At 58.6% G+C, this 22,855-nt stretch overlaps 3 protein-coding genes across 6 annotated transcripts; 1 reads left to right on the forward strand and 2 right to left on the reverse strand.

Annotated features, from left to right (window-relative positions):
• The first annotated feature begins 470 nt into the window (after window positions 1-470).
• STRA6 (signaling receptor and transporter of retinol STRA6) lies at window positions 471-10,959 on the forward strand. 2 transcript variants are annotated; one of them, XM_031616314.2, is made up of 19 exons: window positions 471-533; window positions 619-797; window positions 3,383-3,517; window positions 4,410-4,488; window positions 4,597-4,682; window positions 4,792-4,931; window positions 5,041-5,207; window positions 5,351-5,476; window positions 5,910-5,977; window positions 6,096-6,172; window positions 6,447-6,508; window positions 6,736-6,916; window positions 7,618-7,693; window positions 7,777-7,910; window positions 8,685-8,802; window positions 9,200-9,301; window positions 9,636-9,799; window positions 10,009-10,146; window positions 10,217-10,959. In XM_031616314.2, exons 3-19 carry the CDS (start codon window positions 3,399-3,401, stop codon window positions 10,393-10,395), a joined length of 2,016 nt encoding a protein of 671 aa, XP_031472174.2. In that variant the 5' UTR covers window positions 471-533; window positions 619-797; window positions 3,383-3,398; the 3' UTR covers window positions 10,396-10,959. The 2 variants fall into 2 exon arrangements, with proteins under 2 accessions (XP_031472174.2, XP_090004779.1); XM_090148653.1 differs by having other exon boundaries at window positions 3,386-3,517.
• A 1,165-nt stretch (window positions 10,960-12,124) lies between these two features.
• Window positions 12,125-16,049, reverse strand: ISLR (immunoglobulin superfamily containing leucine rich repeat). 3 transcript variants are annotated; one of them, XM_090148655.1, is made up of 2 exons: window positions 15,922-16,049; window positions 12,125-14,201 (listed from the first exon to the last, which is right to left on the reverse strand). In XM_090148655.1, exon 2 carries the CDS (start codon window positions 14,191-14,193, stop codon window positions 12,925-12,927), a length of 1,269 nt encoding a protein of 422 aa, XP_090004781.1. In that variant the 5' UTR covers window positions 14,194-14,201; window positions 15,922-16,049; the 3' UTR covers window positions 12,125-12,924. The 3 variants fall into 3 exon arrangements, with proteins under 3 accessions (XP_090004781.1, XP_090004780.1, XP_090004782.1); XM_090148654.1 differs by lacking the exon at window positions 15,922-16,049 and adding an exon at window positions 15,428-15,517; XM_090148656.1 differs by lacking the exon at window positions 15,922-16,049 and adding an exon at window positions 15,290-15,400.
• Window positions 16,050-17,952: 1,903 nt separating this feature from the next.
• LOC149916236 (immunoglobulin superfamily containing leucine-rich repeat protein 2-like) lies at window positions 17,953-21,409 on the reverse strand. The gene is made up of 3 exons (XM_090148657.1): window positions 21,265-21,409; window positions 20,872-21,069; window positions 17,953-20,435 (listed from the first exon to the last, which is right to left on the reverse strand). The coding sequence occupies exon 3, from the start codon at window positions 20,428-20,430 to the stop codon at window positions 18,331-18,333; it is 2,100 nt and encodes a 699-aa protein (XP_090004783.1). The 5' UTR covers window positions 20,431-20,435; window positions 20,872-21,069; window positions 21,265-21,409; the 3' UTR covers window positions 17,953-18,330.
• Window positions 21,410-22,855: the final 1,446 nt, after the last annotated feature.

Raw genomic sequence — 22,855 nt, forward strand, 5'->3', positions numbered from 1 at the left:
GGCTAAAAATTAAGCAGAATCCTGCACGCTGATTAATTTTCCCTTTGCTCCCTTGTCACATGCCGGGGTTATTGGGGTGCTGTGAGTTGCTGTGGTGTGAGCTTGGTGGCTCCTGGGGAAGGTGGGGAGCGCAGGTTGGATGAGGAGGAAAGAAAGGGATGACCCAAACCCCACTCTTCTCCAAAGTGGGGTGTTCAGGAACCCCTCATTGTTGTTCTGGAATGCAACAAACATTCCGATGGGAGCTCTGGGACTGTCACCTCATGCCGGTGTCACCTGGGGCCATCCATCCCAATCCTTACCCCAATCCCAGACTGCCTCATCCTACCCGTTTCCAGCCCCAACACAAAGCAGGATTGCACAGCGTCCAGCCCTTGGGCAGCCCCCAGGAGGACGCCTGCAGAAAACAGGGATGTCTGCAGCATCTTGGGTGGGCTGGCACGGCGCGGGGGCCCATTGTGCTCTCGTTGCCCCCCCCCCCCAGTCGCCAGCACAGGGGCAGGGGGGACGAAGGAGGCTGGGGGATGAAGGAGGTTGGTTCTGCTGCCTCCCCTCCCCGGGTAATCAAAGGGGAGAGCGCGGCACGGGGTTGGTTGCTTTTCATTTCCTAAACCCCAGGGTGGCCCCGAGCCAAGGCCTCCTCGCCATGGAGGGGATAAAGTTCCCGACGCTGCCGCCGCCTCGCCGGTGCGCTGAACTTTGTCTGCGGGATCGTATGGCTGCCGCCGCGCCGTGCTGATGCTCTGAGCCCTGCACAGCCGTGCCCGTCCTCCAGCCGAGCCACAGGTTGGGAGCAGGTAACTTTGGGGGCTCCTCTTTTGTTGTTTTGGCAAAGTTTGGGTGCTTGAGGTGGGAGGTGAATCTGTTCGAGCTGAGCACTTGTTGTTTGCGTAAGGAGCCCAAACCCTTTTGGTGGCCTTAAAGCCAAGATTTCTCACCCATCAGCAGGGCTTTGGGGGCTTTGCCCTGATTCCCCCCTCCCCCAAAGGTGTTGCTGCAGAGTGCTTTGCTGAAAACCCACAGCTTTTCCTCTCCGCTGCTCCTTGCAGGAGCTGTGCGCAGCAGGTGCTGCTGTGCCTGCAGGGTTTCAAAGCAAAGAAGGGCAGGAGCTTAAAAATAACCCCCAAAAGGACAAACTACTTCTGCGCTAAACTGCCTTTGCTTCTAAAATTTGGGTCGTTGGTGAGCATGCTGGTGATCTCCAAGGTGGGTCAGCCCATGGATAAAAGGGGTGCACGGAGCTGGGGAGTCCCATTGGGGTGGCGGGGGTCAGCAGAGGGGGATTTGGGACCTGTTGGATTTTGGGACCTGTTACATGCGGCTGGCTTTGTGCCGAGTGCTGGGATGGAAAACCATCTCTGCAGACCCCCATCTGTGCCTCACTGCTGGCACAGCACCCTGCCCTCTCCCTGCCCCATGGGGGCTTTCCGGGGAGGATGAGGATGTGGGTCAGGACATCCCCAGTGACCTCAAAGAGGACTGACTCAACCCCATACTTCTCGGACATGGGAGCTGAGTGGGGGCTTCCCACAGGCTCCAGTCTTCATCCATCAAATCCCTCCATGTCCACAAGTTGGGAAACTCATAGAAAACGAACGGTGAGGGAAAGCTGCCCTATTCCAGAAAGAGGATTAAAGTCTTCAAGCAGCTCTGGCAGCTGCTAAATCCCCCCGTAGGACCCAGCATCTTCCTCAGATGTCCCCGTTGGGTGTCCTTGGGGGCCATCTCCCCACGGGGACACGCAGCTCCTCCAGTCGCTCTCACTCAGCAATTGAATTAGAGGAGATCTCGCTTAAACAACTCCCCCCCGGCCCAAGCGCTCCCTGAACAATTGTGAAATGAGATCTTTATCATTTTTATTAAAAGCCGTACACAAGGCATCACCATTATCCCCGATAGGAGGAGGGAAGGGGGTTGGGGGGGGGGGGAAATTCCCTTACGGCTTCACCCCCCCCCCCCACGTTTAATTCATAGCGGTGGGATGCAAAAGCTCCCTGGAGAGTGATGGATGGTGGGAAATGAAGAATATGAAGGAGCTTTATTGAAGCCATCAATCCCTGCGATGCTGCGGCGATCAAAGGCCCAGCCTGTTTGGGCAGGGGTTAGGTGGAGGAGCAAAGGGATCAGGTTTCGGGTAGAGGAGAGCTGGTGGGGTGGGATTTTAGCGTGCTTGGCTTTGCCCATCCCATGGTAGCAGCGCCTCTGAGGCTGCTTCCTCTTGGCACCCTTTTGTCACCGAAAGTGGCTGAGCTGCTGTCACCCCGCTGGTGGGAGGATGAGCTTGGAGGTGGCTCCGTGGGGCAGTGAGAGGGGCACAGGCAGTGCCATTTGGGCCATCTGGGGTGAGATTTTTCAACTGAAGGCTGCAGTGCCTTCACTCTGTAGGAAGGAACCCTCCAGGAGAGGAAAGAGTCTCCTGGGTCTTGTGAGATGTTTGTGCGCTTTATGGGCTCCTTCTACCTCTTTTAGGAGTGCTACATTCCTGGGTGATGAGGTCAGAGCCCTTCCCCATGCAGGCAAAACCAAGGGATGGCAGGGGAGTCGATGCTCTGGGGTGGGCTCTGGGGACCCGAGACCCCGTGGGGAGTGGGACCCTCACCCAGAGTGGAGGAGAAGCACTAAGGGAATATCAACCCACACCTTTGGAGCCACTGAGCAGTGTGTCAGCAGTCCCCATGGAGCAGCTCTCAGCTCATGATCAGTTTAATGACATCTCTGAGCCCTGGGCTGACACATGGGGACAGTGTTGGATACTTCAGTAGGGGTGAAGCCCCTGGGGAAGGGAAGGCTTCCTTCAGATCTGCTGATGCTTTGCAGATGGGGTGTCCTTCATCTCTTTGGGTGCTTTCTCACCCCACTATGGGCTCATTGTCCCTGGGGCACAGGGAAGACTGTATTCATGACGGCCATGAGCTGAGTCACAGAGCTGCAGGACAACGAGAGAAGGGTGTGGGGCTGTTGGGCCAAAGTCATCAGTGCTGTGCAAAAGGGAAAACAGCAGGAGCAAGATCTTGTTGTGTCTGGCACCATTACAAGCCACCCCTTGCTGCTGCGGGATGAGCTCGCTTTGGCCACGGGCAGGTGCTGAGGTTCCAAGCACCTGGTGGCAAAGGGACACAGGGGACACAAGCCACTCACCCATTTCTTTCCTGCTTCACCCACACCCCCTGAACGTGACCCTTGCGCTGGTTCTGCAGCCCTTCACGTAGCCGCTGTGAAGCAACCCAAACAAAGGCTGTGGCTCTATCAGCATCCCAGCAGCGAAGGTGGGGATGGGTGGGAGTGCCCTGACACAATAAAGCCTCTGAGCTGCTTGCTTCCAGCCCTGTATTCTCAAGGGGATTTCCCTCAAGCCCACCTCTCTGCCTCTCCCTTGGGTCAGTAGGAAGAAGGCACTCATGGCAGCCAACATCTCTGGGGCCGCGCACGGCTCGCTGCTGGATGACAGCTTTGGGGATGACCTGGTGTCCGACTGGTACATCTATGAGACAGCAGAGCCAGCTGCACCGCAGGATGAGTAAGTGCTGTGTGTCCCTGGGCGGGTGCCACCTCCTCCTCTTGTCCTCACAGATGGACACAGCTCATTGCATGAAGGGTTCCATCAACCCGGAGATCTGCTCTGTAACAAAGCATTCTCCAAGCAGTTTACCTAAGATTTCCCACCCGGCCTAGGTGCACCCATCAGCATCTCTTGTCCCTCTGTTGGTGGTATCTAATCCCAAGCAGGAGAGCTTGATGGGGACAAGCCTGGCCATTGCCACGGGGTCCTTAATCTTCTGCATTGTGCAACCTCTGAAATCTCCTTGCCCAGCCCTCGTGTGCTCACAACCCTGATAGAAAACTTCAGGGTGTTGGCTCTTTCCTTCTCGGTGTCCCCTGGTGCTGCAGGCATGCAGGCAGCATAGCAGTGTCCCCTGATGATGCCGCATCCCATGCAGACCCCAAAAGCTCAGGATCTGGAGCTGGTGAAACCCAAATGTTTTGGAGCTGGAGCTGCCCTCGGAGCTGCAATATTTGGGGACAGCAGGAACTGTCTGGTCTATCCAAGGACAGCTGTTAGCAGAGGGAGAAAGCAGAAACCACAGAGCTCTAGTGGCAGCAGCCTGTCCTTAAAGCCTTCCTTGGCGGGTGGGGTAACTTGGGACATTTGCTGCCTGAACAAATCCTAAAGGGCAGCACGGGGTCCGGGAGAGCATGGGTGCCTGCAAGGCCACTCCCTGCTCTTATCTCTTGAGCTCAACCATAAAATGCATCTCTCAGGGTGACCTCAGCCCCGCTATCAGGGCCGTGTGGCCACGTTGCTTGAAGGTTCTGCACTGCTGCTGCCATCTGCGCACGCATGGAACATCACCTCGCTATCTTCCTTTCAGGACATGGTATAACCCCAGTTATTTTTCTCCTTTCTCCAGCCTGTTTCCCAGCACCGTCCCAGACTGTGACCCTACCGTTTCCCCCAAGCTGTACCACACCTGTATGGCACCCATCTCCGTAAGTACCCGTGCTGGGATGGTGACCCACCTGCCTTGTTCAGGTCATGCACAACCTGCTCCTAAATTGTTCTGTGTGGATGTCAGCGTGGTTTCCCTCTCCTGGCAGCTGGCCGTGCTGCTGGGCTTGTCCTTGCTGGTGAAACGCAGGCGTCTCCACCGGGATTGCTGGAATGGCATCCCTGGGCTGCTCAGGTACTGTGTCCCAGCATCCCCGTCACCCTGCCCAGCTGGCATGGAACAAGCCAGCTGCAGGCTGCCATATGCCAAGCGATGGGATGCCAGGCTCGTTTCCACCTCACAGCCCAGCTAACTTCCTGGAGGAGGAGGGCAACAGAGGGCTGATGGCCGCGGTGTTTGGCATCCTCTTCTCCTCGCTGTGTGTGCTGGTGCTGGATGCTGACCCTCTTCCACTCATCAGCCACTCCTCCCAGCACAGCCGGGGTAAGGCAGGCTCCATCCCAGCCTCATGGAGCCGTGCATCCCTCTGGCAACCCGTTCAATCCGGTCCCTACTGAGAGCTCCTGTCCCCTCTGCTCCCCTTCCCATGCAGAGTACTGGAAGATCCTGGCTTTGCTCTACTACCCTGCCTTCTACTACCCCTTGGCTGCCTGTGCCACAGTGGGGCACAGGGCCAGCTACCTGCTGGGCTGCCTGCTCTCCTGGTGCCACTGTGTGGTCCATGTCTGGCAGAAGGTGGACTGTCCCCAGTCACCAAAGGTACACATGATAATGTCCCACCATCAGGGCGGGCTGGTGTGGCCTTGTCACCTCCCTGAAGAGGTGCCATTGAGATGTCAGTGCTCAGGTTGAGACTCTAGGCTTGGTGGGGTCCGAACTGTGACAGCTCTGCTTGTCTCCAGATATATAGGTATTACTCCACACTCTCTTATGTCCCCATCATCCTCTGCCTCATGGTCTTAAGTCTGTGGTACCCAGCCCTGCTGATCAGGAGCTTCACAGGAAAGGAGGAGACCTCAAACAAGGAGGTAATGAAGGTCAATGAGGTGGTGGGAACACAGGAAAATTCCACATGGTTTTGGGGCTGCTAGAATTGGGGTGTTCCAGTGTTCCCAGTGTGGTGCCCAGCAGCCTGCTGGCCCTCTGAAGGCACAATTGCATGCATGGGCTGTAGCTCTGTTTATCTTGGTGGATTTGAAGAGGGGAAAATCCATCTTTGGAGTAAACTCCTTAGTACAAGAGGCTTACGGCATCAATGGGTCCCATTCAGGCCGGACTGGGGTCGCCTTGTGTTCCCGGCAGTCAGCAGTAATCCTCAGCCCTTTTGGAAATGCTGGGCTTTGTTGGGTGAAGGAGAGGAGAAAACCTTCAAAAACAGCACTTGGCCCCAGCATGGACCGAAGTGACCCCAGTGTGGGCTGGCTGGGGGGGAGCGGGTGACTTACTGCTGCTTTGCTGAAGGTTACAGGGAGAGGCTATTACAAGAAGTACCTCAAGGCTGTGCTGTCCAGGCGGCTGCAGAAGGGGAGGTAAGGGCAGCCTGGGGATGGAGACAGCATCAATGGGGCAGAAATAGCCCCGTAGCCCCGGTTTTAACAGTTAAATAAAATACAAGCCACTCTTGTCACCATCTCCTTCCTCCTGCAGCACCCCAAAGCTGGAGGAGAGCTTCCTGTCCCGGCTCCGTGCCTATCTGTGCTCCTACATCTACGCTCCAGAGGAAGGTAGGGAGCGCTCCTTGTGCAGCAGAAGCTCAGCAAACAGTCTGCCTTCCCCAGGGATAGCAAATGCCTTCCTTGGCACCAGCCCCAAAGCATCTGTGCCACGGCAGCTGCCTCCTGGCACGTGCACAAACTGTTGCAGTTTGGGTTGGAGGAACTGGGGGCTGGGACCCTCATGGAGCATAGGATGGAGTAGGGCTGCTGCTGTGGGAGCATGAGGATTTAGGGGTTTGCAGGAAGGAAAACCTCAGTTCACACTGGTTTCTCCCATTTGCAGGTTTCCAGCTCCCGCTGAAGCTCGTTCTGTCTATGACCACGTCAGTCATCGCTGTCTACCAGGTGACAGAGGTGGCCCAGTGGCATGCAGAGGCCACGTCCTCAACAGGGCAAGGGAACCACTGCCATGTGCCATTGGGGCAGTTTGGCTTTGGGGATGGTATTAGCGTGCCTCGAGGTATTACCATCCCTTGGCTCAGCCTTGGTCCCCAGCACTTTGCTCACTGGGCTCAGCCAGCCTTAAGTCTTTAAGCCAACGCAGTGGCTCATGTGGCATTGCTCCCTTGCAGGTGGCCCTGCTGCTGCTGGTGGCCTTTGTCCCCACCATCCAAATCGTGCGAGCAGGCATGACGAAGGACGTGGTGGTGCTGCTGGTGCAGTTCGGGCTGGTGCCCTCGGAGAACCCAGGCATGCCGGGGGACATGGAGAAGGAACTCAGCACCGTCAAGCACTACCTGTGGTCGCTGGAAGGTGGGTGGGGAGCATCCCCAAGTTCTGCAAGTCTCAAATCCAGATCCATCCTCCTGGAAAGAGGAGACACACAGCTCGTGCCTGAGCTTGGTGCCATGCCAGGGCTCCCCGAGCAGCTGCTGCCTGCCCAAGCACCGTGCTGCAGATGCCACTCCTTGGACAGGTTTGGAGATGTGCTGGAATCGAGCAGATGGCTCCTCAGCCCCTGCTGCTGAGTGGGCACCTGATAATTGAAAGCCCTGCGTGGGGCTGGCAGGGTGCCCCCTCCCTCCATGGGGCATTTTGGTGACTTTTCCAGAGTTGCCAAGCCTCTCTCATCCTCTTAACCTTTGTTTTCCTGCCATTTCCATCTTTCCAAGCAGAGCCCCTTCTCCTTTCTTGCTTCCCACTGCACAGCATCCCACCAGGCTCTTTATGACTTGCTTGTTGCTCCAGCAGGGAGCTAACCTGCTGATCATACCTCTTCTAATTTGCTTGGGGAATGTTATCCTCCTGCCTTCCTAAGGGATAAAAAAGTTTCCCCTCATATTGCAAAAGGGATGGGGAGGGAAACTGAGGCAAGGTGCACTGCCTGGGGATCCATCCACGCAGCACCAGCACCTATTGCTGTGTGATGCTCTCAGGGAAATGCCTGCAGCCCTTTAGGGACAAAGCCCTGCTCCCTTAGGGACAAAGCCCAGCTCCTTATCTTCTCCCTGCAGTGTGCTACGTGTGCTCGCTGGTGTTGTGCTGTCTGCTGACCCTTGCCATGCTGCTGAGGACACTCGTGATGCACAGGTAGGGCTCCGTGCCCCCTCCATCACCCATGCCATGTCCCTATCCTTGTCCCCCAGTCCAGCATTGGCTTCTCTCCCCTGCAGGAGCAACCTGAAGGTTCTGTACCAAGGGGCTGTGCTGGATGTCTTCTACAAAGCCCACATCCTCCGCCCATCCCGACAAGCCGTTGTCTGCTGGATGAGCTTTGCCAGTTTCCAGACAGCTTTTGCCTGCCTGGGTACGTGTTTCTGGGGGGCTATGAGGTGGGAGGAGGTGGTGAACCCCATTTCCGAGAGGGAACTTCATATTCAAGCAGCTAGAATCCCCTTTTTTGGCCCCATTTTGCAAAGCTCTGGGGCTTTTGTTCATCTATTCCTTCAACGCAATCTGTCCTTCTGCGGGGAGGACCAAATGGTGGGAGAAAAGAGGGGTCTGGAGGAGGGGGAGTGAGAGCCGCCTTGGCTCCAGCCCAGACATTTTGATCCGCGAAGCAGTCACGGCATCTCATGCAAAGGCCTGTCTGTCTCCTTCAGTCCCAGCCGTCGCCTCCCAAAGTCTGTGCCAAGGGGTGTAAGATGGGACAGAAATCCCGCCCAGGCTCAGCGCGGTGCGATGCCTTAAAGCCCTATTTCCCAGCTGCAAAGCAGAGCACTCGAGGTGGAGCGCGGCATCCGATGGCGCGGGGAGCCGCAGCCGCCGCCGCTCTCGGTGTGATTTATGATTAGAAATCACAGCTCGGGCTGATTTTATGATGAGGCATCACAGCCGCAGCCCCCGGAGATGGCTCCTCTCCGTGGGGATAAAGCAGGGCGCGATAAGAGAGGCTGAACTTGTAATTAGATCCCGCACAGAGCATTGTGCGCGGAGCGGGGGAGGCAGGGACGGCTCGTGCTTATTATGGGATTAAAGTGAAAGGCGTGCTCAGAAACAAGCGCAGGGGTGGGAAGGAGAACAAGGACCATTTCTCCTCCCTTCCCTGTGACAGCTACTTTCCCCCTTGCCTCCCTCCCAGGTCTCCTCATCCAGCAAGTGATTTTCTTCATCTGTTTTGCTGCTTTCACCTTTCTTGTCGTCATCCCGCTGCAGTCTGGCACAAGCTCATACCTCTTCAAAATTGTGCAGAACATGTGGTGAGCACTTGGGACAACCCAGCTGGGTGCCACAGCCAAGGCCATAATGATTTATAGGGTGTCTGACCAAGGGGAGGCTGCACCGTGTGCAGTGGGGATGGTCTCCCCTCCCACCTTCCAGCTTTTGGGAGGATGACCTCAAGAGGTGATGGCCTCAAGTTGCACTAGGGGAGGTTCAGGTTGGATATTGGGAAATATTTCTCAGAAAGAGTGCCAATGGATTGGCACAGGCTGCCCGGGGAGGTGGTGGGGTCACCATCCTGGGAGGTGCTCAGGAAAATGGTAGATGTCACATTGAGTGACGAGGTCTAGAACGGTCACAGGCATGGTGGACTGGATGACTTTATGGGTCCTTCCAATCTTAATGATTCTATGAATCATCTTCTCTTCCGGCCAGGCCCTTCTGGCTGACCCTGGTGGTGGCTGTCATCGTGCAGAACGTGGCTGCTCACTACCAGTTCCTGGAGCAGCATCCCCTGCGGAAAGAGCTGACCAACAGGTATGGCCATGTGAGCTCTATGGGGCAGAGCTGCCCCGCAGTGTGGGCTTTTGGGGTGCCATGTGTCCTCTACCCCAAAGCCCCAGACTCATGATCCTTTTAAGAAGAAATGGAGACCCTACTTGTGCTGGAGGCAAATCTTTAAGTCCTGACCACACACCAGAAGGGCGTTCACATCTTTCTGTGGGATGGAGCCATCTCAGTCAGGGATGGTGTCGGTCAGGGAGGGAGGGAAGGGTGGGAGGTTTATTTTGGCAGCTTCCTCGGGTAGGGAAGGGCTGTGTTCCCTGTCCTAGGCTGTTTGTGTTCCTTATTCCTCCTTTCTCATCCACAGACGAGCTCTCTACATCGTCACCTATCTGCTGTTTCCCATCAATGTGCTGGTAGGGGTCCTGGCAGGGGTCTGGAGGATGGTTATCTCTGCCCTCTACAACACCATCCACTTCTGCCAGTTGGACATCAGCCTGCTGAACCACGGTGTGGAGACATTTGACCCAGGTAGGGCAAGGGGCAGCCCTGGCATGGGGACCTCCATCAGCTCTAATGGGGACCCCCAGCAGTACAGGGCCACTTAAGTTCCCAGGGCTTGCATTTAGGGCTCCTCCATCACCTGCTGGGTCCAAGGGTGGGTTCAGGTCCTTGTGCTCATCAATCAGCAGTGGATCACACTGACCCCACTGTGTTTTTTCCTATGGGCTGTCCCCCAGGCTACCACGCATACTGCCACTACTTGAAGACAGAGGTCAGCCAGTCACACCCACTGATGAGAGCCTTCTGCCTGCTGCTCCTCCAGCCCACGAAACCACAGGGGCCACCTGAGCCCCGGATGGGGGACTTGGAAGAAGGTGAGTTCCTACAGTCAGGCCAGGGTCTTCCAGTACACAGAACACGCTTCCCACTGCCATCTCCTTCCAGGCCTCCAGCTGATGCACACCAAGAAGGCACCATCAGGAGGAGACCGGTTGAAACGGAGCCGGGCACGCTGGTGGTTGGCCTACACCCTCCTCAACAACCCCTCACTGATGGCCTGCAGAAAAACTGCCCTCTGCGATCCCACCGCCAACGGAGCCCAGCTCAGCCCTCCCAGGCCCTGACCTCCACCCCCTGCCTTTTCCCTCCTGTCCCATCCTGCCTCCCGTTGACTTTCCTCCCATGACGGAAGGGGGAGGGCACTCCTGTCCCTCTCCAGCAGTGACAGCACTGGTTTGTAGCTCTGGGGCCATGCGGGATGCAGAGGTGATGACACAATCCAGGCACGCCAGTCTAAGCCCAAGCTGGGAGCAGAGCCAAGCTAGACCCTTCAGCCATCCCAAAAGTCCTCTTAGGGTCACTTCTGAGATAAGTCCACTGAGGTCCCCTCTGCCATCACCATCCCCATCATCCTCATGGATTTTTCCCATTTCATGTGCTCTATTTTGTGCTGGGAGGTTGCAGAACGGTTCCTTTGGGGCTCCCATAGCTCTCATCCTCCAGTTTACCCTACTGGGGCTGTTTCCTCCCATGCTGCCATCCCCGTTGTTCTCAAAGTTAGCTGTTCTCCAGGACCAGCCAGCCCCAAGCCCATAGAACAGCATCATGCCTCCTTGGGCCATGCCGAGCTGGGGAAGAACAATAAATCGTATACCTCATTGCTACACTTGGAGTGTGCTTGCTCTCTTTGGTGAGGGTGTGGCACACCTGGGGACACCCAGAGTGGGGACATCAGGATGGTCACAGCGGTGTTCTGGTGGATCTGCTTGACCTTATGGAGACACACGATAAAATCTCTGCTCTAAGCCCCAGAAAGACTTTGGTTTGGTCATACTCAGTGGTTGGGTAACAACAGGGTGTTGGAGTCCACCCTTGAACTGATGATGCTGGGAACTGCTGATGCCTCACCTGTGGGGTCTCAGAGCTGCACCATACAGTTGCCAGGGCTCAGGGAAAGGCAGTGGAAAGCCCTGTAACGTTCTGCAGCTCCGGGCCATGGGTGGAGCTGCTGCTCTGCATCTGTTTACACAGCCTGCGGCTTCCTGGAGATGTCTTGGCTGGGACCAAGTTGAGAGATGACAGGAGATGGCTTCACTCTTTGTTTTCTTTCCCCTCCTTTGGCATAATCAGGGTGCCCTGAGGGTGAACTAAGCCTTTTGCTGCGACTTCTTGCCCCTGCAAGCTCGCTGCTTTGCACGCAGCCCTGGTACGGCTGCAGGCGGGCGTCTGGCTCTGTCCCCACATGTCCCCAGGGCCACCATCCTCTTCCCACCCTCTGTGACACGCCTGAGCCTGCACAAGGTGGGTCAGGAGCTCCTCTGGTTAACAGAAACTTAAAACACAAATGTGGAGAATGGAAATCTGCCTTTGCAAACACATGGATGCACTGCCATGGGCACGGAAGGCAACTGAGCAGGGTGGTGGCCCTCCTCCCAGACCCCACACCGTGTGTAGGACTGAGCTGCCAGCCCCATCCCTGAATGCATGGAAGGGAGAGCATCAACAGGGTGATATGCCTATGGGGAGAGCTGCCTCCAGAATGCAGAAAGAGCCCGAAGGAAGCATTGCATCCCATGAAATGAAAGCGAAACTCTGCACAGGACGTTGTCCTCCCTGCGCTTGTACTGGGGCCGCGGTGTTTTTCCTGCCTGTAATGGGAACAGTATGTGTCTGCTCACTAGCTGTGCAGCTAGGGGGGGTGCTCCCTGCCTCTATGAAAGAAACCAAATAGGGCTGGAAAGCTTACTCAGAGGCCCCGGGCTCCAACAGCTGCTTTACAGCTGTTTGCTTCTCTGCCTTCTCCTCCCTGCTCCGGTCTGTGAGCGAGCTGTGGGGGGCACAGAGGCAGCAGGCTGGTTTACAAAAGGTATTTATTGTGCTTGGTACACAGCTGGTGGCACAGCTTTGGTTACAAGGCTACAGGAGTCTGCATGGCTCCTGCAGGCACACGCTAGCAGAAAACATGAGGGATGCTCGGCGGTCCCACCATGAGCCCACAGCACCAGGGACACAGCGTGGATGTCCTGCAGAGAGATGTAAGGCACTTTGGGATAATTGGTTTCATGTGGTCTCTTTGGTCTCTGTTCCCCCTGCTGAAGCTGTGGGGTTGAGCAGTGCAGCTCGGTGGGACCGGCCCGGCCGAGGGGTTTGGACTGTGGGCTCCGGTGGTGAATGGAGGGGAAAACATCTGCATCACAGATGTGTGAGGCAGTGAGGGTGGCCTGGTCCTGGGACACAGGGAGGGCACGACACCATGGGTAGTCCCTCACCCAACCAGTCCTATGCAGGAAAGGCTTAGCCTGTTCCCCATGGCCTGATCCATGCCTGGTACCGGGTGCTCTGCACCTCTCCTGCCATATCAATCACACAAAGAAGCACTGTGCTGCCTCCATTCCCTAAAGGACCCCACCGTAAGGCTGTCTGGCCCTGCAGCAACAGCACAGTGTGGATCTACGCTACATCACCCAAGCCTTGATGGAGCTCTCAGCTCCAGCCCTGCCCCTGTGTACGCAGGGGTTGGACCAGCCCTGGGCTCAGCTCTCGACCACTTTGGCGCCCGCCTGCAGTTCCAAAAGCTCAGCAAACACGTGGCACTATGTGAAGGTAAATGATACAGAAAGTGGGGGAGCCCTGGCACCAGTCTCTGCTCCCCTTCACCAGCCCAGCGCGATGCCCAAGGCCAGCAGCAGGGTTACCAGCCCAACTCGGGGCACAGCTTCTCCAGCCATGCCCTTCACCTCCCTTGGCACGTGGTAGACAATGACCAGCTTCTCCCCAGCACCAACAGGATCCATCTCATCACCCTTGTAGCAGCTCCGTCCCCCCAGAGGGCTGGCGTGGGGGTCATCCTGTAGCAGGTCTTCAGCTGGATTCTCCGATCCGGCCAAGGCCACGTTGACTGACACTTCTCTTGTGCCCACATCGTTGATGGCAATGCAGGTGTAGGTGCCTTCATCCTCCTTGCTGAACTTGGGGATGGCCATGGTGCCATTCTTGAAGACCAAGAAGCGCTCCTGGCTCTGTTTGATGCGCCCAGATGGGGAGAGGCTCCCATCCCGAGCCACATTGGGCCCATCGATCTCAACACCGTGCCCAGGGGTCTGGATCCTCCAACGGATCTGGGGCAGGGGGCTGCCCGCCACGCTGCAGTGCAGGCTGAGTGTCAGCCCATCAGGCAGCACCGTGTTGTCCAGTTTAGACAGGTAGGTGAGCTGCACTGATGGAGCCACGCACTGATGAGCCGGGATGTCGGTCACCGCCCGGCCCCGCATCCGCCCCGGCGCCGCACACAGCGTGGAACCACCCTTGGTGAGGGACACCGAAGTGCTCTCAGCCCAACGTTTGAGCCAGAAGAGCTTACAGGAGCAATTGAAGGGGTTGTTGAAGAGCTGCAGCTGGGACAGTGAGGGCAACGGATGGAAGGTGCCATCAGCCAGCGTGGTGAGCTGGTTGTCATTGAGCCACAGCGAGCGCAGCTCCGCCAGCGCCTGGAAAGCATCTCGGGGCAGCCCGGCCAGCCGGTTGTTGTTCAGCTTGAGGATCTGCAGCCCGCTCAGGTTGCGCAGGTCCTGCCATGGGAAGGTGACCATCTTGTTGTGGCTCAGGTCCAAGTTCTTCAGCTGTGACAGCATGGCGAAGGTGCCCGGCTCGGCACCACCGATCTGGTTGTAGCCCAGCCACAGCGACTGCACCTCGGGCACCTCGGCGAAGGCGCTGCGCCGCAGCCAGCCAATGCGGTTGGCTGACAGTGTCAGGATGGTGACGTTAGGGGACAGCCCCCGCGGCACCTCGGGCAGCTCCTTGTAGGCACATTCGGCCAGCAGGCGCCCGTTCTTCTTGGTGGAGCAGGAGCAGGGCCCGGGGCAGGCCAGCCCGCGGCACAGCAGCACGGCGATGCCCAGGCAGCACAGCAGCGGCCCCATCCTTCCTCCTGAGGACAGACAGGGGACGTGAGGGTGGCCGTGAGAGTAGCCAGCAGGGGATCTGTGTGTGCTTGCCAAGCTCTAACAGGAATCAGCCCTGCAATTTTCTGCAGTAATGGGGAATATTTGAAATATTCCCCACTCTGAGCAAGGCACAGCTATGCCAATAGCTTCTGGCTACCTCCATGATCTTAAACTATTTCCTTCCCACTCCAGCTCCTTGACAAAATGTCCCCCTACCCCTGTTCTAAGCATCCTGCATCCCTCCTGTTTGGGGATAAAAGCTGTGAGCTCCGCGTTCCGCGCTCTGCATTCAGACCTCACTGCACCTCTCCTAACGCGGATCACCACCACCCTCTCTCCCATCCTCAGCCCTTCTCCCCTCAAAACACCAACTCTGGGCCCCTCAGCCCTCCAACCAGCCGCCGGGGGGGGGGGGGGCTCTGGGAGTCTTTACGTGCCGAGGGCAGAGCTAACTCCTTGCTGGCCTGGCGCGGCGGCGGCAGAGCAGCGCGCAGGCTGTGCTGCGCGGGTCCCACCGCGGAAGCAGTTAACTCAGCGAGGAGCTGGCAGCCAAACCCCTTTGTCTCGGCTTCGTGCTGCTGCGGGGCAGGAGGGGAGAGGGTGATGGGCACCGAAACGCCGCGCAACTATTTTATTATTTTTTTAGCGGGGGAGGGGGGTGAGCCATGCTCCTGCAAAAGGGTGCGCGCAGAGGGCCCCAGCCTGCAGGGAGAAGCCATCACCGGGGCTGCGATCGGGGCCCGGTGGCACTAGGAGGTCCCCTTTGGGGTGCTCCGTGGGGTGCGTGCACGGATCGGCCCCGCGCAGGATGGGTGCGCGCACGGATTCGGCCCCGCGCAGGACGGCCGCGCACCGCGGGTCCCCTCGTGCCCCATCCCGCTCCCCCCATCCCCGCGCTCCGGTTCCCGGCAGCGCTTCCCGGTGAGGGGGGGAGGCCGTTCCCCCTCCCCTCCGGCCGGGCCGCGGCAGCCGGGGGCGGTGCGGCGGGCGCATACCAGAGCAGTGAATAACACCCCCCCCTCCGCCTCCCGGACAGCCCCGGACACCCCTCCTCGGCGCCCCGTCACCGCACCGCTCGTTTCCCGGGGACGGAGCGCCCGTTTCTCCCCACCGCGGCTCCGGGCTGGCGGCTGCGGATCCCTCGGCCCGCACCCGGCTTCTCCTCCCCCCTCCCGCTCCCCCGGGCCCTTTTGTTTTCCATGGCACCGACCCGCTCCAGCTCCTCGCCTCGCCGAGGATCGCAGGGAAAAAAAACACACAGGCGGCCCCTCCTCCCCCCGCGGCCCCACCGCTCCCGGCCCCAAAGATCTGGGGGGGGTGGGGGAGGGCAGCGCAAAGGGCTCCCAAACCCGTCCCTCCGTCCCGGGGGGGGTTGTCCCGCAGCACCGTGCCCAGTTCGGTGTGGATACGCAGGAGGACACAGCATCGGGGCGCAGAGCATCCCTTGCTCTGTGCCCTAAGAGTCCCCAACCGAACAAAGTGGGGCCACCAAACCCCGCAGGACCCTCCGCCCCCCCTCCCCAGCTCCGTCCTGTGCGGAGCTCCAGCTCTCTGCTGCCTGCGCAGACACAACCGAGGCCGTGAGCGGGGTTAAAAATAGTGCGGGGCGATGGGATTAGCGGGATCGGAGCGGGTCACTGGGGGGCTCGCAGCGGGACCTTCCCCTCCACCCTTGTCCCCGCATGATATCTGGGTCAAACTCACAGAGCTGCGGGCGCCCAGCCGAGGTTCGGAGCTGCCGTTCAGCCTTTCCCTCGGGTTTTTGGTCTGGTTGTGACACCACCGTGGGATGAGCATGTGGTCACCGTCACCCACGGGCACGTCCCGCTCCAGCCGGGGCTTGCGGCATGGCTAAGGGTTAATGCCTTCGGAAGGGACAAACCACCACGCTGAGCCCCGTTAACCCTTTCGGGGCGGCACCGGCCTGAAGAAACGTCCATGGGATGCGGGGGGGGGGGATGCGGAGCTCTGTCCTTATGCCTGCGGGTACCTGGTGCTAATGAGCACCCTCCCGAAAAGGAGCAAATCTGGGAGCAATCCAGCACCGGGAGGCAGCTCGTTGCAGCGAGATTCCCAGTAGATGCGTTAGGCGGGGAAATCTATTACCCCCTAATTAAAGGGAGGCAGGAATGATTGTTCTTTTTCTATTCCTCGTATATTCCTAGGCATGAAACTCAATTAAAGTGCATCCGCAGATGGGGATTTGTCTGCGCGGGGTGGGGTGAGGGGGCTCCTTGCTTTACACATGTTTTTAAAAACTGCGGCAAACACCTGGGCTGCCATAGCAGAGCCTCGAACTGAGAGGATTTGGGGGATTCGGGGGGAAAAACCCCTCCGCCTGCCCCCTCGGTGCTTTGTCTGCCTTCTTCCCGTGCCGTAGGAGAAAGATGAAGAGCCAGCAGAGCCGGACTTAAAATAGGATGCTGCGCTCCGGAGCTGGAGAAATGCGTGGCTGAGGGAGGATGGGGGGATGGATGGACGGTGGATGGGTGGGATCGGGGTGCCTGGCTCCCAGTCTGTGGGCACTGGGGGCTGTGGGCTGCTCTTCCTCCCTCCCTCGTGCGTCTCCCCGGTCCCCTTCATATGGGCGAGGTCGGCTGCAAGCGCAGCTCCAGATAAGAAAGGCAATCAAAGGCAGCCTTAAATCTTCACCATGTAATCGTGGGCTTAAATCAGCCGTGGGGCGAGAGCAGAGAGCTCCACGTTCATAAATCCAGTCCGATGGCACCGGGCACCTTCACGGGGTTGGGAGTGGGGACATTTGGGGACTCGGGGTGACAACGTAGTGCCGGGATGCGTCCGTGTAGGGGCACACTTGTAGGGCCCCGTGAAAATACTGTTTGCTTTTTTATATAGTGTATATCTATATAGGGAGTGCCTACAGAGTGTATAATGTATATTTGGTTTGCTGTATTTTCGTACGTGTGATACGTTTAGGTTTATTCATGTGGTGTGTACGGACTGAGTGTACAAATGTGTGTCTACAGCTTGATCGTGTATATATAGGGTGTGTGTATGTCTGTATGCTTTAGATACGTGCCTATAGATAAATATACCCTGTGCTCCTACACGCACTAGGCACAGAAATAGGCACGCGTAGGCAGCTTTGCGTCCCTCCCGGAGCTGCAGGACACAGCCCCACGCCATCTCCCACCTCCACACTGTGCCGAGCCGAGCCGGAGGGGCACCGGGGGGACTTCGGAGGGAGGTGGGAGGGTGGGGGGGCCGGCTGCAATCCCCCACCCCTCTAAACAAGCACGGAGGCGGGTGCACTTTCAATTCCTTTTATTGAATCTTTCACAGACAGAAGGGCGCAGAAAGGCGCCCGCGGCTCTCTCCAGCCCCGGGGCTCCCTGGGGGGGTAGGGAGGTTGGGGCGGGGGGGGGGTTGTTCCCTCTCCTCCCGATGGGGCTGGGGGTGGGCACGGACACCGGACCCCGCCCGCCCGCCAGCAGCACGGGCTCGCCTACGGCACAGACACTTGCTACAACGCTACTCTACCCAACACACATCGACGGGCACCGGGGGGACCGGGGGGGTTCGGGGGGGGGGTCGGGCCGCCCCCGCAGCCCCGGGAGCGGGCGGGGGGCGCGGAGCTGTCCAGCGCCGCCGGGTGCTGAACGGTGCCGCACCGAGGAGGGCTGAGCGCAAGCTCGGCACCCGGGGAACGGTTTTGGGGGGGATATCGGGTATTTGCTTTTCGCCGATTGGCTTTTTTTTTTTTTTTTTTTTTTTTTTAATTATTATTTTGTTCGTCTTTTCGGTTTTTTTTTCGTTCTTTTCCTTCAAGCGGACCGAAAATAAGGGGTGAGCGGTGGAACCGGGAGGGAGGGGGATGCGGAATCGTTGCGCCGCAGCGGCAGCGGAGACCAATTTGAATCTGAACGGAAACGAAATTGGGACATCAGCGTCCCGCTCGCCCCCCGCCCCCTCGGACCCGAACCCCTTCCCCGAGGGCCTGCCGCCTGGAGGAGGAAGAAGAGGAGAAAGAAGGATGCATGGGAGGGATTTTTTCCATCTCTCCTTGCTCCTTCCCCGGAGGAGAAGCGGCAGCTTCCCCGAGGGGCTGGGGGGGCTGGGGGTAGTGGGGAACCGGGGGAGTGGTTGGGGGGTTCAGCGAGGACGCTGCCGGTAGTTCCCGTTGATCTCCTGGGAGATGGTGACAGCCTCGGCACCCAGCGGCAGCTTGTCACTGTACTCGGAGCGCACCTCAAACTCCTCACCGTTGGCTTTAGACTGCGACTCCGCCATGGAGCTGGCTGCTACGCTCTCCTCCCGCTCCAGCTCCGTGGTCTCCTCGGCTTCTCTCCTCCTCCTCCGCCTGCCTCCTTCGTCATCATCTTCCTCATCATCGTCCTCTTCCTCTGCTTCCCCTTCCCCCACCTCGCTGGGGTTGTAATTCTTCTCGGATTCCAGGTAGGAGGCGCGGGGGTCGAAGTCGGCAGCCATGTGCTTCTCCATCTGGTCTGGGTTCTGGGCTTTCATGATCAGCTTGTAGGTTTTGCCCTGGTATTTGGAGAGGAGGTGGCACCACGTGGCACCCATCAGGGGGAGGGTGGCCAGGAGCAGCAGGAAGATGCTCACGACCACAATGATGATGAGAGAGGGGATCTCCTTTTTGGTGGTGAAGACCACTTGGACCTGGCAGTCCTCCCCTAGGTAAGTGAGGCACACCGAGTAGTTGGTGCCAGGCTTCAAGCCCTGGAACCAGTATGAGTTCACTCCTTCCTCGATCTTGGACCACTGCACCAAGGCGTGGCCACGGCTGCTCTCCTGGCACAGGTAGAGCATCCTCAGGTGCACCTTGTCGGGCTGCACGTAGGTGGGCGTCAGCTGCACCCGGGCATCGCGCTCCGACACATCCAAGGCGATTACACCCAAGTCGAAGGTGTGCTGCTTGAAGTCACCACTCTGGTTGAAGGCATGGTTGGAAATGTATCTGCTGGTTGGCATGGAGCCACACTTCTTCTCAAAGGGAGGAAGCTGGAAGGGGATTTTCCCGTCTCCCGTGGGCTCCATCCCAGCCGCTGAGGATGGGTGGCTCTGCCGGGTAGGGCTGAGGGGTTTGCTCCTCTCATCGGGTGTGAGCACGCTGTTCTTCGCTCCCTTGGCTCCAGGCTTCTTGTCACCTGGCTGTGCTTTGCCTCCCGTTGGGTCCCTGCCAGGCTGCAACGGGTACTTCTGGGATCCAGCCACTGCCACATTGACTGAGGTCTGGTTGCTCCCCATTTCATTGGTGGCCAGGCAGGTGTAGGTGCCCTCCTCCCGCTTGCTCAAGTGAGGAATCACCAGCGTGCCATTCTTGAAGACCAAGAAGCGCTCAGGGTCCTGTTTGGGGGGGTCCTTCCCTGCGCTCTCACTTGGGCTGCCACTGAGCTCCAGGGTCTGGCTGGAGGTGCGGATCTTCCAGCTGACTTCGGGTGGTGGAGTGCCTGTCACGGCACAGTGCAGCGTCAAGGTGAAGCCATCAAAGAGCTCCGTGGTGTCCAGGTTGGGGTAGTAGGTAAGCTGCACAGAGGGTGAGGTGCACTGTGCATCTGGGATCTTCCCCACCGGCACCCCACGGAGCTGCTCTGGGAGGCTGCAGGTGATGGATTCCTTCTCCGGGATGGAGATAAGCGTGCTGTCCATCCACTTCTTGAGCCATTGGAGCTTGCAGGAGCACTCAAAGGGGTTGTTGTAGATTTGCAGATGGGACAGGGAGCTGAGCGAGTCGAAGATGCCTTCGGCGAGCGTGGTGAATTTGTTGTTGTTGATGCGCAGAGACCGCAGGTCCTTCAGGGTGTGGAAAGCTCCTTGGGGCACCACAGCCATGTGGTTGTTGTTCATCTTGAGCAGCTGGAGGGCGCTGAGGTTGTAGAGGTCCTGCCAGGGGAAGTCTACGATCTGGTTGTGGCTGATGTCAAGGTTCTTCAGCTGCACCAGGATGGCGAAGGCGCCGGGCTCGATGGCGCGGATCTCATTGTGCGCCAACCAGAGGGATGTCACCTGGGTCACCTCCACGAAGGAGCGCCGCTGCAGAGCCGTGATCTTGTTGGCCGACAGGCTGAGGGTGGTCACGTTGGAGGGCAGCCCAGTGGGCACCACCTGGAGATCCTTGTAGGCGCAGTCGGCGAACTGGTGAGCGTACTTATCCACGCAAGCGCAGGGCTCAGGGCACGCCCGGGCCGAGCCCAGCAGGGCTGCCAGCCACAACCACAGCACCGGGGCCATGTCCCCTGCCAAGGGACACAAGGGCTGGGTGGGTGCCCGCCCCGTTCCCTGCCGCCCGGAGGGAGGCGGCGGGGACGCGCCCCATTGTCTGTGCCCGGCCCCCCGCAGCATCCCCGCCCGCCCCCTCGCTCCTTCTCCTCCCGGCTTTCTTTCTTATTGCTTTTCCTCCCCCAGATCTCGTTTTCTTCCCTCTTTTTATTTCTTTCTTTTTCCTATTTCTGCTTTTTCTGTTCTCTCTTTTTTTTTTTTTTTCATTTCCTCCTTCCACCCTTCTCTCTCCTCTTCACTTTTCTCCCTTTCTTCTCCCTCTACTTTTCCCCTTCGCTATTTCTCCTTTCCCCCCGTCTCTCCCAATTTCCCCCCCCATTTCTCCCCATTCCCCCCATTTCTCCCCGTTCCCCCCTCAGCCCTACCGCACCGGGAGCTGACCCCGCACCTTACCCGCTCCTAAGTGCCGCTGAGCAACACGCAGCTCTTCTCCCCTCCGCTGCCGCTCCTCCGCATCCTCCTCCCCAGCCCCGTTCCCCGCAGCCCGGAGGCGCCCAGAGGCGGCTGTGAGGGGCTCGGCGTGCCGGGGGTACCCCGCACCTCGCCGGGTTCGGAGCTGCGCACCGGAGCGGGGCCGGGCGGGCACTGGGGCTGCGGAGCCGAGAGAGGAGGGAGGAATTAGCATTTCTGCCAGCCTCCCCCTCCGCACGGCCGCCCCCTTCCCATCCCACCACCCACCCACCGCCGCCTCGCCAAGCCCCGCAGCCGTTCGCAGACCCCGAAAATAAAGCTAAGAAACGCCAAGAAGCCCCCTCCCCGCCGAGAAGGGATAAAACCCGCACGCACGCGGCAACAGCTGGGATGCGGTCTCTCCGCCCCACCCTCCTCCTCCCGCTCCCGTCGGGGCAAAGTACGGAGCCGGGACGCATTCGCCCTTTGGGAGCTGCGTGTGTGCTCGGGCTCCGGTGCTGGGGGAGCGGGGAGGATGTGTCCACACCGGCCGTCCCCGAGGGGTGGTTCCCTTCTGCGTAGAGCTGGCTGAGTGAGGGGAGCCTTAAACTTGAAGGTGGGCAGGTTCCCCCCGACGTGGGGGTCTCTTCTCCCGGCTCTGCCCTTCCATGAGAAACACGATGAATAATTGATTTTGTTAGTGGGATCGATTCCTGCCTGTCTCCATCTCTCCCTGTATTCCTCCATCCCTCCCTCCATCCCACCCTGTATCCCTGCCTTTATCCTTCCATCTCTCCCTGTATCCTCCCTCCATCCACTCCTCTGCCACAGGTCCCCTGGCCCCTATGGCTCATCCTGCCCCTCCTGCTGTCCCACAGCTCCACAAGTCTGGGCTGTCCCTCTGTGGGGGTCTCACAAGCAAAGGAACATCCTCATCCCCTCACCCTCCATGCTGCGGGCGCAGCTCCACATCCCTGCCCTGATGCCATGGGGATGGTTGTGCTCCCTTCTGGGGGGCAGAGAGGGAATGAACCTCACCCTTGTAGGGTCTCCAAGCCCCCCAGTCTGTCCCATCATGGCACAGGTCGGAACCAGCCCCACCAACATCCCCATGCTGCTCTGGTGGAAGAGCCACAGCACATACCATGATGCTCCCACCTCAGGATGGACTCCTTTTATTTCCCAGCAACCAACCTCACAATGTGCTTTCAGAAGCAGCAATGCAGCCTGTGCAGAAAGGACAGTGGCCTGTCACTCCTCCTGCTTCCGGGGAGCAGATGGCCTCGGTGTGGCAGCAGCCAACCTTGCATGTGGGGACAGCAGCAGAGCTAAACAGCTGGCCAGGAAAGGGCTGAGCTAAACATGCAGCAGAGAGCACATCTCCAGCATCCTGGGCTGCAGTGGGGCTGAGACGTGACTCACTGCTTTCCCATCTCGCTGGCTGGTAGCCCAAGCATGCCCTCACTCCCAGTGTGACACTCACAAAGACACCAGCAAGCTGCAGCTCAGGGAATTACGGCATCGCAGGCTCAGAGTTGAGTTTTATAGGCATTTTTTCCCATTCTGCTCACTCTGAACGCCCACAGACTGTCAGCGGGGATCTGGGCTGTGGAGGTCAAGACACAGGGATGCAAGGCTAGCAAGATGCTCTCAGGTGCATTAAAGTAGGTTAAAATGCCATAGGGATGTGGCCAGCACCAAGAGGATTCTTGCTTTCTGGTTCAGCTGCTGCACTTTGCTAGCAGTTCCCTAGATGCCTTCATTCATCATGCACGAGGAAGAAACCCAAGTGTCCCAGATCTGGCATCGAGACACGTTTAGGGAGCACTGGAGGCTGCACACTATGCTCAAAATGGGTCACAGGATGAGCTGAGCATGGCGGGATGGATGATGCAATTGTGCCTCAGTTTCCCATGGGGGAGGGCGCCTGGAATAAAAGCAGGGCTTGGAGCTCTCCTCCAAGAGAGGATGGAGGAGGATGGAGATG

The sequence above is a fragment of the Phasianus colchicus genome, chromosome 12 (assembly GCF_987193195.1).
Source record: "Phasianus colchicus chromosome 12, bPhaCol1.hap1.1, whole genome shotgun sequence".
NCBI lineage: Eukaryota > Metazoa > Chordata > Aves > Galliformes > Phasianidae > Phasianus > Phasianus colchicus.